Here is a 14,414-nt window from a genome sequence, read left to right on the forward strand (position 1 = left end):
CTTCCCATAAAGGTTTTTTGTCAGCTTGCCAGCTTGGTGTGTAACTCCTCCCAAGTGTTTCTGTGCAGACACTTCTAGGAACAAAAGAGGGGCCTGCCTGTCCAATTCCCTTGCCTTCTGGAGGGAAACTGGGGGTTCACACATGCTGCACACTGGCGCAAACAGTACAGGGAAACTCAGACACAGTGGTTGGGGAAACATGGCCCCTTTTTATAATCACTTGCATTTCTAAAAGAATTTTAGTGACCCAAGGGTGGAAATGGACAGAGCAATTTTATCCCTAAAGGGCAAAAAATCTCTAGAATTTGAATAGCCACAAATCCCAAGTAATAAGAAAAAATGAAAGCTCTAGAAAAGGTGGAGAGGAACACAGAGCTGTTTCAGAGAGCTGCCTTCTGAAGCAGTACTGAATTCTTGACCCTTTCTTACAAAATTTGCAGCAGATGGCCTGTACAGAAATAGATGGACAAGGCTGTTGTCATCTGCTGCTATATTTTCACCTTAGCACCTTATGGTTTAATTGTATGAGGCTCTTTCTAAATGAAAGACTATAGGCTACACATAATGGTATGCTCAGTGCTTTACATTTTGCAGATGCTACCAGAGAAGCAACATACATATCCTGCAGTCACATCAGGGTGTGTTTGGAGGTGGGTTCCAACTTGGGCACAAAAAGCAGCTGAACTTGGAACATTTCATTAACTGCTGCATTAAATAAGCACATTTGAGAACTCTGTACAAGAGACTCAGTCCTAAGAGGCTAAATTTTGATCATCTGAACTAATATTCCCCACAATTAAGATTTCTTACAACTCAACAAAGTTTTCCTTGATTTTCCTCTGGAACTTCATAATAACATCCATTAAAAAAACCTCTACAAGTAGACTTTGCAAAACTGATAAAATAAATTGGTGGTTTTCAAACCCTTCAGGGGCTTTTGCTCCTCCTTTCAGTTACCCCTGTCACTGTGCCATGTCGCCTGCTGCCAGCTATATCGCTTAGATGAAGTGAAGCCTATCTCCCCACTTCTGACAGGCAGCAATGCTCTATCTGCCTCTCAGAGCTTTATTTTAGAATCTTTGACAACAACATCAAAGAACAAGAACAATTTCCTTTCTCTTCACTAATATATTACCAGAGATTGGAAAGTGTGAGGACCCAGTGGATTCAGATGCATTTTTCTTGTTATAACACGATGTTAGACAGGCTAAAGTCCTCCTTCCCACTTTCTTTAAATGCCTTTGCAGCAATAAAAGCAGAGAGTAAACATATCAGAGCAAAAACCCAACAAAACAAACCGGATGAAGCTATGCAGTTAAATATGACAAGCGATCCCAGAGTAAAGAATAAGCACTCAAATTCCCATGCTAATCCATCTCAAAGTTCACTGAGGTGCAAATCTTTTCATCATCTCCTCATCTGGCGCCTGTGCTGCTCACACCCAGGATGGCAAGACACAAAGGATAAAAGCTCTGCCTAATGCAGCCTTGCTGGAGCTAGCTCACACTTTCAGGAGTGACTAAGCCATTTGTCTTGAAGAGTGATTCCCCATGCAGAACGGGGGAGACAGACGTATTAATTTGGGCCTTAACTATCTCTCTCTCATTGAGAGAAAGAAAGAATTTGTTATTTGGGTCTCTAATGGAGCAGTTTGCTAGCAATTTTCCCATTTCAAACACCGTCTCAGCTGCTAATGTGTAATGTTTTGTCAAGTTTACCTACCCATAACATAGACAAATCACTAGCTTGAAGAAAAAGAGAGAGGGAGTGAAGCATCAGTACTGGTAATTCTTAGCTGTCAGATGAATAGAGCCTACAAATGAGACAGCCATGCTCTATTAACAGTGCCACCAAGCTCTTGCCTGAGACATGTCAGAAATGTCCCTCTGCATTGGGCAGTCATGAACTTCCCTGCTGGGAGACACAGAAAGTGAGCGAATGAGCCAGATTTCTCCCTGGATCACGTCGCTCTGCTCCCAGTGCCAGGGCTCTTTCAGGCTTGCATCACTCAGGCAGCCAATAACCAAAAGCAGTTTCTGAGAGAGAGAAAGCATAAGATCAGATCAGTGTGCAGTAGTAAGCTGTAGCACACTCACCCCACCAGGATACACACAACCTGTCTGAAGGTCGTTAGGAAGGGCAAAACTCTCGCTTTTTCCCCTGCCCCTTGAGCAGGAATTTGCAGGGAACTGGCTAAGGACTGTTTGGGGGGAATGAGCTGCATGTGTTTCCCTCACAGCGATAACGGCCAGGGCTGAGAAGCAACATTTATATTAGGAAGGAAGGAGGAAACCTCTACAGCACATAACAATCAAGAGACTGCCTCTCCTTGCCAAGGAGTGAGAACAACTGGATTATAAAAGCTGCTTGGACCATTATCTTACATTTATCTCATATTTTGGACTTAAATATCTTATCAGACGTTTTGGACTCTGATGAAGAAAATTCCACAGATATATTTTCCTTATTTAAGAGGAATAAATCATACTTATTATCTGTTCTTCTTAGTACAAATATGGTCTAGATCTGATGCTTGTCCTGATCCCTTTCTTGACTCTTTATTTGAAATAAAAGCTTTATTCCTACCATGCACAACAGGTTCCAAGAGCTGCACTGAAGTATTTACCCAAAGATAGCCATGGATGGGAGGCACCCTTGCTGGGAAGGTAGGAATCCTGCCCTGCAGTTACACTGTCAGAACACGTGGCTTATTCTGCGAGTAAAAAACCCAGAAGGCACAGTTATCCCCCCCCTTACACTGCAGCACTGCACAGGGCACTGCCTTGCAAGCTGTGAAGTGAAACACCTGCAGTCCTGCTGCTTCTGAAAGTTCATGGACCTACATCACGAAAGATGAGCCTTTTTGTAGCTCCATCTCTCAACCCTCAGTTCTCTGACAAGTAGACAACAAAGTTCTTTGTGAAGGCAGGACACTCAGTGTTTAAAGTACCTGTGCTTGCTGCTTGTTCTGACAGGCAGCTAAACTTTCAATCTCTACATCGGGCACCACACCACTATAAAAACCTTAAACATGCATGGCTCTTCAAGAATTTTATACTGCTGCCTTTCATCACAGTGCCTGAACGACATCCAAATAAAATTCATTATATGTATTATAAATCCCTCTCATGGAGTCTGCTTTAGGAAGTGGAGAGCTGAGAGCCAGTAAACTGTCCACCTATATTAATACAGGGTGACAACTAGAGTTTCCCTTCCTATTCCAAGGTTTGGTGGTGATTTTCAGTCTAGCTGTTGAGCTCCTGCTACAGGTTTAAAAAGGACTTCTTAACTATTCACCTAAGGGCAGATCTTCGATAGACAAAATCCTGTCAAGAGTGAAGTGACTTTTCAAAATAATCTACCTAGGAAGCTACACAGATAATTCTACTCATCAGAAGACATATTTCAGAATGAAAACAGATGTTTTGATATGTTCCCTGATAGCACGGTGTTCATCTGAAAGTAGTGCTAGTGATACTGGATTTTCTGGCATAACACAGTGAATTCAGCCTGAGCTGACAATACTCTGTAGTTGAGCAGGTGGTTAAGGTATCTGCTTGTAAAAGCTGAACTTTTAACGGCAGTTGCATGATGAATCCACCAGCTCTGTTGTGGGATGTTACTTTTGCCTCACACAGGGTACAGAAAAACAGGAAGACACCAGAGAAATGACTGGTATTTTGCAAAGCAAATGTGTCCATTCAGATAATTTCCCATCTCAGCGGTCTTTAGTGGGTCACATGGAGTAGGGATCAGAGTTTGCAGGAAGAATTTTACCTGTATACAGGCATGTGGCTGTGCACAGAAACCCAGGAAAAAGAGACATTAGGTTGGTCAACTCCCAACTCCCTACTGCTGCAAAACAGCCTAATTGCATACTTCATTTAACCACCACACATGCATTGATGAGTTTTGTGTTTCTGAGATGTTTTGGTACAGCAAAGAGCAGAAGCATGGATGCCAGGCTTGATTCCAGGTCAGACCAAGTAATTTCTGATCAGAAGGTTCCAAGGAGCCCAGTTCACAAGGTGCTACATTGCAGATGAGGTTCTTGCATTCACATCAACTACACAGAATCTGCTCAGAAGCTGACTCAACCTTAGACCTGTGCTGCACAGTTTATGTTATTTATTGGGTTCATTTGGGGGGTGTTTTTATTTTATCTGAAACTTGAAGCAGACACATGGTTTCTACAGTGCCTCCTGGAAAGCATTGTCTAAACCATGACAATTTCACAATTGTAAACAAACAGAAATGGGTTTTAACACACCAGACTCACAAAATTTGCTTTACTACTTGTTTCATCAGGTTCCAGAAAGACAAGTTGCATTGCTGTTTCACTGGTACTTTAGTAGGTTGGTCCTGCCCAAACTCCATTGGCTTCCAATTACTTCAAGAAACTTCAGCACAGATCACTTCCAACATTTTCTAACAATTCAGTGAGTAGAGCTCAGGGATCTGAGGGTTTTGAGTTGATTTGCATTACATTTGTCAACTTGTAACAGAAAGATAATTTAGACTTACTGGAAATGGAAGCAGTAAAGAGAGAGAAAGGAAAAAACTAACTGTTTAATCTGTAATTAAGTTAATGTGAAGAGCTCTGTGCATTCTGTACATCTATTTTAAGCACACATTTACAAATACTGACAAGGAAAACGTAAAACACAAGAAATAAATAGGAAAATTAAATGGCTTTCTGGTAGCTGAAGTTCTGCCACCTGTAATATTTTGTCAAGAAAACAGATTCTAGAACTTGAATATAAACATTCCTTAAATCCTGTGTTCTTCACCTATTTTTTTTTTGAAACTAAACAGAAGAACACATGTAAGCCAAAAGACAATTAGTGTCTCATGCAGTAAAGAAAATCTGATTAGCATATTTTATTTCAAATTATGATTTTATGGTCCCTATTTTATTTTCTGTGATTCCTCCTACATTTTCATAATCAACTTCCAGGACGTGTAAACTCATTATATGTTACAACCTCCTCATTTTGCTTGGCAAAACAGGAGCTTTTTGAGTGATATTTGTATTAGATACAGATACATGTCATTTTGTTGATATCATTCATTTTTATTAACAAGGCTAAATTTATGTTCCTGCTGGGCAAAAGTGACATCTCAGAAAAAAAAAAAGTACATGCACAAAAAAAAAATTCCAAACAAACAAACAAATCAGCCACCTAAAACCTACAAACCTTGTAAGGTTACTTGCCCCTCCACAGCTTGCCTGCATAAAATTCACCTGCACATAACTTTTTTTTTTCATTATTAATAGAAATATCAGAAATATAAAGAGGAGAGAACAGGGTAAAAAAGGTATACAGTCAAAATGAAAATAGTGTGTATGAAATCTAGATGTCTCAAAACAAAAACATATTCCTAAGCCTACGGATGACATAGCTACATTGAATTTCACAAATAATACTAGAGATCTAAGAAATAAACCCAGCCTTGATCTTATAGCAGAAACTCCCTTCTGTTACTGCTTGTTTCTAAAACTGTGAAACATGCCTTCCTGCTTTCCTTAATCTGTCTCAGCATTGAAAAAACCTTTATTCTTGACATTTCTCATATATTTATATTTTCTCTGCTGGCTCTCAATCTAAAATATTTAATTTATTATTTCTTTATTATTTCTGTGTCTTGCTCTCATAGATGATTTTCTGTGTATTTTTGGTCTGACATTAGAAATCATTTTTTTTTTCATATTGACTGCAAGGACTGAATGACACAGTGTGCCTAGTGAGATCCAGGAAATAGTAGTCAAATTTGACATGTGAAGCTGTCCAGAGCGAGTTTACAGCACTGAATGAAAATCATATTATATGATTTAACTACAGGAGCCAACCTGATTCCCTAGCCAGAGAACTTGCCACCAGAGGCAATTATGGAACATTTATTACTGTGTTCAAAAATACTGTGCTGGCTTCAACTACAGTATTTACTGGAAGCCTGGGAGAATAATTATAATTTTCTTTTAGAAGGTAGAATGACGTTAAATGCAGAACTGTCTTCTCTCTATCCCTACAGTTTATAGTTTCTCTACACTTATATTCTTGAGCAAACCATGCACATCTTGCCTTTAAGAAGATGAGGAATTCAAAACCAATTGTTAATATATATGAAACTGCAATGGTACAATTAATTTGTATTTCATATAAGAATTAATTTTATAACAATAAGTAGAGTTACCAGTGCTAATCTTCTTATAATAGCCTTTCTGAGATTTTATTTTAATCAGTGGAAAATTGATTTTGAACATACCAGTAATTTAGATGCCCAGAATTTGTTGATCACTTTCCTCAAATCACAAAAGCTTCATTAAGTTTCCTGACAGGAGTCCCAGCTCTCCTATAACACACACTCCTACAGGTACTGAAGAACAGAGAAGATGATTTCTTCCCAAGAGAATCACTTGAGCAACAAAAGCTACAAACTTGTCTATCTCCAGGTCTCTGCTATCCAGCACCCCTGCCCAGCACAGCGGTGCTCTCATGACCGCAATTATCTCAATATTAAATTTGACAGAAAAGCATTAACTGAAGGTGGTGCAAGTCAAACATTGTATTTCAAAGCGACTGTCTTGCAGAAAAGCAGCTTTGGTTTTTCATTTTGACAGAACCATGAGAAAACCAACAGTTAAATGCATTACATTTTCCTTAGTGCTCCAACTCTATCGTTCTTCCCAATAATAGGAATTCTGCACCAAAAGCAAGCAAGCCTCATATACCTACAAACATACCAGTCACCAACTAAGCTGTCCATAATGGCAACAACAAACTAAACCAACATAGAACAAGTGACTCAAAACTGACCTTCAGCCAAACATAGATGGTGGTGGAAGGGCTGCCATCCTATTTTACTCCTACTCTGCTCAGAAGCCAGACAGGAAGCTGTGGTTATTATCTCACCAGATATGGGTGCTTCAGCAGCACTTTTCCTTAAGGGACTGCCAGCCTCTCTACTTTGTCTGGAGCAATTACATCAGCATTTAGACAAAAGGTCCTCATTGCTTCTTTAGATCCATCCTATCCAGCATTAATCTTAGTTTATACAATTATATTTCTCTTGATCTCACCAGAGCGCATTGTAAAGGTTAAGTAACATTGATAAAAGCAAGCTTAATATGAAAAAGCACCAGTCTGAATTTGAAGATCAGTTTCAAGACCTAAGGATATACTTTAGATTCTGGAGTTTGATTTATAAGTCTGCAGATGATTGGGACTTGGCTTTTCAAAGTAATTAGCGTTGCACAGCACAACACATTCAAAGCACAGCTCCTATTGCTGCAGCTGTAAGTCCTCAGCACTTCTGAATATCTCAGCTGAGTCAGCCAGAAACCAAGAATTACGTCACTAGTGACCACCCATGCAAAGTTTGTGCAAGTCACTTGCCCAGAATCAATTAATAAAACCACTGGCAAGACGAGATACAACCCAATTCTCTGAACAGCATTCATGAGATTACCTTCCCCACAGTCCCTATTTTAGAATTTTCCTGTTTCTGCAACTAAAAAGATCCTATATACACGTGCTCTCCCACTACACAGCCCTGGTGCATCACTAGACAATCAGAAACTAATCCAGTCTTTTCTCAGCAACACCAGACTAGGCTGTAATTGAACTCCATACTACAACAAATACACACAAAAGCACTGAATTAAAACTGCAGCTACAAACATTAACTTTGGCATTTTTTAATTGTCCTGCTTTCAGCAGGGGTAGAGTTAATTAGAGTTAGTTTCAGCTAGTGTAGTGTTGTGTTTTGATTTAGGATGAGAATCATGTTGATAACACACTAGTATTTTAGTTGTTGCCAAGCAGTCAAGGACTTTTCAGCTTCTCCTATGGGTCTGCCAACGAGAAGGCAGAGGGCACCCAAGAAGCTGGGATGGAACACAACCAGGACAGCTGACCAAAACTGGCCAAAGAGATGTTCCATACCATATGACATCATGTTCCATATATAACTGTGGGGTGGGCTGGGAAGTATTGTGGCTCCAGAACTAGCTGAGGACCAGATCCATGTGGTAAACTGCACTGTGCATCACTTGTTTTGTATATTCTTTTATCATCATAATTATTCTCCTCCATTTTCCTGACCTGTTAAGATGCCTTTATCTCAACCCAAGAGTTTTACCTTTTCCTTTTTAATTCTCTCTTCGTTCCCCTGGGGTGGGGGGACAAGCAAACAACTGTGTGCTTGTTTTAGCCACCTGCTAGGTTAAGCCACAGCACTTTTTTTGTTTTCTATTTATAATCTATTTAATTTAGTGGATTCAAAACCAAAAGCTGAAATAATTAATTCCATCACAAGAAAACTCCTGTGTAACAGAAGTACACCATGCAGACCTCTGCATTGATGTCTAACTGGAATGGCAGCAGTTAAAACAGTAAACCCTGTGCAGTCTAATAATTCATCTCTCTGTAGATGGTCACTAGTGCACAGGGACAAAAATTCACAAATTGCTGTGTTTCTCAAATACACAGTGACAAAGCAGGAAGACTCTAGATGTGTGCACTTTCTGGTTGGAAGACACTCCTTGGCTCCATCTCCTCCTGCACCACCCTTTCCTGGCCTTGCAGACTGCCCAACCCCAATCCATGCCATCCAATGTCCCGGCCCTCCTGCCACATCCCCAAAGCCCACCCTGCAAAGCTTGTGTCCTAGGCTCACTATCAGTAATCTCAGCCCTTATCACCAAATATTCCTCACCTTCTCAGATTCATAGCACTTTTATCAAACTGCCTTAATTTCCTTTGTTCTCAGACTTTCTCATCCTCTGCTTTGTTGTTTCTCACTTAAGTGCAATCCTTTTTTCCCCAACAGCTTCTGTACTGGGCCCAGCTACTCTTTATTCTCTCAAGTGTCTGTCCCAACTCACAATCCAGCCCTTAGCACTAGCAATTCATCAGATCTTTCTTTTACACAACCTGAGGATCCTTCAGAGGAGCAGTGCCCTGTGCTAGCACTGATGCCAGTGTCTGCTGGTCCAGCAGCCCCAGAGCCTGGCTGTGTCTGGGTACCACAGCGTGACACCCCATACTCTGGACCGGAGACCCAGCCTTTGGGGGCTGTTCCCTGCTTTCAGTCAGGAAAGACTTACATAGACTTTCACAAAACACGAAGACAGAAGGAGTAGTCCCCACTCTACTCTTTTAAGGTGTACAACATTCTCAGATGAAAGCTGATCAGAATTGATATTCAAAATACAGCCTTGTGTGCAGTGATAAATAAAAAAACCCAAAACACAAAAGACACAGATCAGCCTGAGACAAAGAACAGCATGAAACCATCAATGAAGGGACAGAGGAAAAGCGAGATGAGGTGGTGAAAGGATTAACAGGGAGTTTCTGATCACTTTCCATTACTGAGAGGCATAAACCAAACCTGGTTGGCAGCACGTTGAACCACTACAGACAGGCCTAGCAATGCCATTACTCCCAGTGCCACACATGTGGAAGTGCAGGAAAGTTGTCCTTTCCCTGGAATAAACCTAACCAAACACTAATGACTGAGAACAGGCAGACAGTGCCAAAGCTCAGATGCATTCAGCCCAATGTCATGAGCCAACCAACAGCCCAAACCACATGCTGAGTGAAAACCGCTGCTGTGGCACGCGTTTCTCACAACACCCTCCCAAGCTCCCAAGGCTGCAGGGCAGGGACTCCCACAGGCACGGCTGGTAGCTTTGGATTTTACAGGTCTCTATTACATCCTGGCTCTGCTGTCTGTGGGCTGAGCTGTCACTCTGTCTGGCAGGCATTGCTTGTGAGGTTGTGATCAAGCCTGATGAGAAAAAGACTTTCTTTGGTGACTTTATCTCCTGGTAGTTCATAGGTCTACCCTCACTCCCTATAGTCCTCCAAGGTCAAGGCCATTCTTCATTCCAACTGTGTTCCCTATTTATCTCACTTGCATTTTCTCTCACCCTTTCTAAAGAAATGGAAACTTCTCCTTTGATTGCAGATGCTGTTTCAATGCAGTGAAATGACTATATCCTTCATTTACCAGCAAACCATCAAGCTGTATTTGTTTTGGTATTTCTTTTTCAGGAAGTGCCTCCAGGTGCTTAATGACTTTTGTTTTCTTCCAAGAAGTCACACAAAACTTTTCTGTGCTTATTCTCATGTGTTTCTCTAACACACACTGCTCATTTTTCCTCTGAAAAAAGCAGGAGAACTACTTTGTAAGCAGAGAATCTTTTATAATGTACAACACACAGTCTGTATTCCTCAGCTTCAATTTCTTGTAACTCATTTTTCCTCTGTCAATTTGGATGCTGATGTCAGCTCCCCACTGAACAAGAAGCCTTATAAAAAAAGTGAATTGCGTTCTGTACATTTTAGCTACCAAGCTTATGAAATTATAGAAAAACAAGACTGGGATACATATTTCTGGCTTTCCCAAATTCCTTTAATAATAAACAGTGTTGCAATGAGGGCCTTCGGGATAACGCACCTCAGGGAGTAACACCTGGACTTCCTAAGTGACACAAGGCAGAGGTCAGCACCAAGGGAAAATTAGTCTCATATGAAGCTTGTTTTATGCTCAGTGACAAGTGAGTTGCCTGTTTTGTGATGCACTTTTATCAACAAAACCAAACTTAGGACTTGTTAGCAGCTTTGTCAGAGAAGGTTCTGCCTACCCATGCTAATGTAGGCAGGCAGGAAGGCTGAGGAAAAGATCTTTAATTAATACTGGAACAGAGTGTGAAACGTAGGTCACCTGTAATAACCATGTTAGAGTAACAGCTGTGTGTTTTATTTTTTGTAGAACAGTGTGTCAGTCAAGGGTTCTTACTGGGTACAATTCAGCTTACAAAGAAATACAGGAACTAGAAAGCTGTAACTGACTGCGACTAATAACCAAGCAAAGGAACTTGGAAACACCCCAAGTGGAACCGAGGAAGGCACAACATTTTAATACTATCATATAAATATTATGAATGGACTAGAGTCTATAGGGGAAACACATCTTAGTGAAATGATATTTACAATGCTGGATAGGAACAGCTGAATGAAAACTACATCCTCTCAGGTAATAGCAGCCCAGCCACGTAGCTTGTCAGTACCTCATATTCCATAGGAGGAGCCCCATCTCTAAAAGATGATCAGATCATAGAATGAGACTCCAGAAAGAACTGTTAGGCAGCACCATACACAGCCACCTCTTATACAACGGGTCAGTCTAAATGCTAACGGGAGGGAAAAATCCCAAGGGAAAATACCCCACCAGTACTGCTGTGTGAGAGCAAGAGAGGTCGGCTGCAACATGCAGAGACAATTTACTTGACCCTATTGCTTTAACATTACAGTGAAAAAGTATTATTCTGCCTACTATATCAAATCAAAAGACAGTCATTATTCCATGTGAAGCTGGAACCAGACCTCTGGATGGATTTTATATTGAATAAGACCAGAGCAGCCTCAGACAAACTGAATTTCTGAGCAGTATGAGAGACTTCTGCATAAACCAGAACAGCTCTCATGGTCAAAGAAATTTATGTTAGAAGTTTTCTCAAGAAACACTCTGTCAGCTTCTCCCATCTTTGCAGAAACATATTTCTATGTGACTACATCCTTCACTCCATGTAACAATATGTAATACCTTGCCCTTGGATATAAGGTTAATTGCTCTTTTTTACCAGTACTTTTATACAATGAAACCACTGTTTTACCAGTAGGAAAAGCCATATGCAAGTGTTGTCACTTGCTAAGACATATTCTTATAGAATTACTTCAATTCCTTTATATATATATTCCATAAAAATGCAATCTCCATAGAATTGATTCCTACAAAAAGTGAGCAATAAATGTTTTTATGAGGGTTACACTCTGAAGTTCTGCAGAACTTCTCCCACCCAAACTTCCTGTGATAGCAAAGGGTACCTGTAGGATTAAAGCTAGCTAAGAGGTTTATCTACAAAGACACAAAAGTGTACCGCCAAAAATGCAAGAAGCCTGACAGACCTGGCTCATTAAATGGTGTGCCAAGAGCTTTATGTGCTGTTCTGTGCATCTAGAACCTCCAGATTACAAAAATTTCTTGAACTTGCATCTTGACTTGTTACCTCGTCATCTAATTTAAAGGCTAAGTCTTCCTCCACTTTCTGCTCTCCTAAGCAGATGTCCTAAGCTGCTTTTTGTACAAGTTGCTGGGGCTAGGTTTGTGGACTAGAGCAACCAAAATGGAGACAAGAGTTGGATACTTGTTGCTTTATAACCACACGAAAGTTGAACTTTTTCACTCGCTTCATCTCAGCGAGATGCACGGCTGTCAGAAGAGTGCTGGGGCACACCAGTCCTCCTGGAGACACTGCTCTCCATGTGACTGCAGGTTGCAGCCACAAAGTTCATCTGACTTCTGCTAGCATTTTCAATGCTACAGAATAAAATCTCACAACTCCCCCCACCCTAATCCTAATTTGTGAGCAAGTCTGAACAGATTTCATCCTTTGACTCTTATTATTGAACCATTCCAGCCACTCCTGAAAATCTGTACTCCTTTTGACAGGGTGAGAGAGTAAGAAATAGGGAAAGAACTGATCTTGCACACTCTATAGACTAACAAAAAGAAACTCAGTTTAACGTGACAGTAGTTGAGGACCACAGTACCATAAAGTCACGGACTCAAAAATAGATGATTATAATTCCTAAAGGTAGCAAAGAGAAATTGGTAAAACCAGCATCTGTTTTCACAAGACAAACAGTCACAAAAGCATTGAAGAATTGGGACTAAAAAACGTGGGAGACAAGAAATAGACGGTAACATCTTCTGATGTCATACTTCCATTCATTAGAAATTAACATTAGAATCCGGCCAAGATTACAAGAAATCCCTCTGCCTCTGTGGAATTCACTAACTAAAACTAAAACAATTCCATTAAAAAAAAGCAAGCTGTGTATTTCCTTTTCCTGTCTATAGAACTGCAATTTGAGATTTACAAGATTTAAAGACAATCTGAACATAATAGACCAAGAATTTCATCTTGCTTTGGAGTAGGACAACTTCAAACAAATCTCAGTTTGCGCCCTTCGAACAAAAGAAGGCAAGCAAAGAGGACAAGTACAATACACCTGATAGCAGATACCTGCTCAGAATAGTTTTCAAAACAGGTGCCAATCTTCCATGCAGGAGACTGACAAGCTAAAAACTGGGAGACATGGAAAAGAACGGCGCATTACACTGGCACTTACATCTCCCAAATGTCCTCTGGTAGGTTAGCTGGAATTTCTGTTAAGCCCCTTCCTCGACAATCCACTACATTGTTGCTGCAGGTGCAGGCAGATGGGCAAGTGATGGAACTGGCGCTGCATGATGGAGGTTCAGACTGGGGGCCTGAGACATAATGAAAACAAGAAACGTTAGTTTGGAGAAATGATCGGCTAAGATTTTAACAACAAAATACATCAGCCTCTGAGTTTTCCAGATCTTTCACTACATTAAGTAATAATTTATATGGATTCAGTGAATATGATGTGCTCCAACTCAGAGGCAGCGAAAGTGTTTAAAAGGTGACTGCGTTATTACTCTTTTTTCAGTAGCCATTCTATCAATCTCTTTCCCTCATGAACACTTACTTGGTTGTCTCCATGATCAGCCATAGCAATTTATTCAAGGATTTAAAAAATAAGCCTTAAGATCAAGCAGTATTTACGAAAGTGCTCTTTACTTAAAAGTTTCCATTACACAAACACTCCCTGAGTATTTTTGCATACTGAGAGAAGGCTGTGATCAATGATGACTTACATTTTTGAAGTGAGTTAACCTGTTATGTCATAAAGGCCAAAAATATAAAGCTACTTTTTTTCATGATCAGACAGTGCAGTTAATGGAAACATGGAAAGAATTTAGAGAAAAATGAATTCAAACCTTCAAATACTTGTTTAATCTAATAATTCCACCAAAAGGGAAGGTACTTAGAAGCAAAGACTTAGCGTAAGGATGCTGCTCTATATACATTCTAGTCAATCCATGAGACTCAGATTTAATTAAGTGTCATTAAGTTTTTTCAAAACTGTAGCAATTATATCAGTTCTACTCAAATGGTTATGATCCTTACATTTAACATTTTGATATACACATATATATAGATGCAGATAAAACAGTTATAACCTTAATTAGTGTAGCTAATGGTTTATCAAGATGTGGCAGTTATTGACTTATTTATGGCAAGTCATATTTCCAAGGGGCACATAACACAACAACTTGAAATAGATTTTTGACCAGACACAGAGGGCTAAACGTAAGGGTTTGTGTTGGTAATAAGGGACAAAATCACAACAGAAAAAGGGAGAAAAAAGAGTATTTTTCTAGATTACAGTAGAACATAATCACAAAACATATTTGGTCTTTTGTTTGGAAAAATTAAAACATCAACATTGTCAAATCACAAAAGCATGAAAACA

At 40.0% G+C, this 14,414-nt stretch overlaps 1 protein-coding gene across 1 annotated transcript in view; it reads right to left on the reverse strand.

Annotated features, from left to right (window-relative positions):
* The window catches only part of SLIT3 (slit guidance ligand 3), a gene marked incomplete at its 5' end in the record, with an annotated part of 502,705 nt that overhangs the window by 166,328 nt on the left and 321,963 nt on the right, over window positions 1–14,414 (reverse strand). Inside the window, one exon of the mRNA XM_084268563.1 lies at window positions 13,203–13,344. Coding sequence (XP_084124689.1) covers window positions 13,203–13,344 — 142 coding nt within the window. The remainder of the gene's footprint in view (window positions 1–13,202; window positions 13,345–14,414) is intronic.

This window comes from Gallinula chloropus (assembly GCF_964237585.1).
Source record: "Gallinula chloropus genome assembly, chromosome: 10".
Taxonomy (NCBI): Eukaryota; Metazoa; Chordata; class Aves; order Gruiformes; family Rallidae; genus Gallinula; species Gallinula chloropus.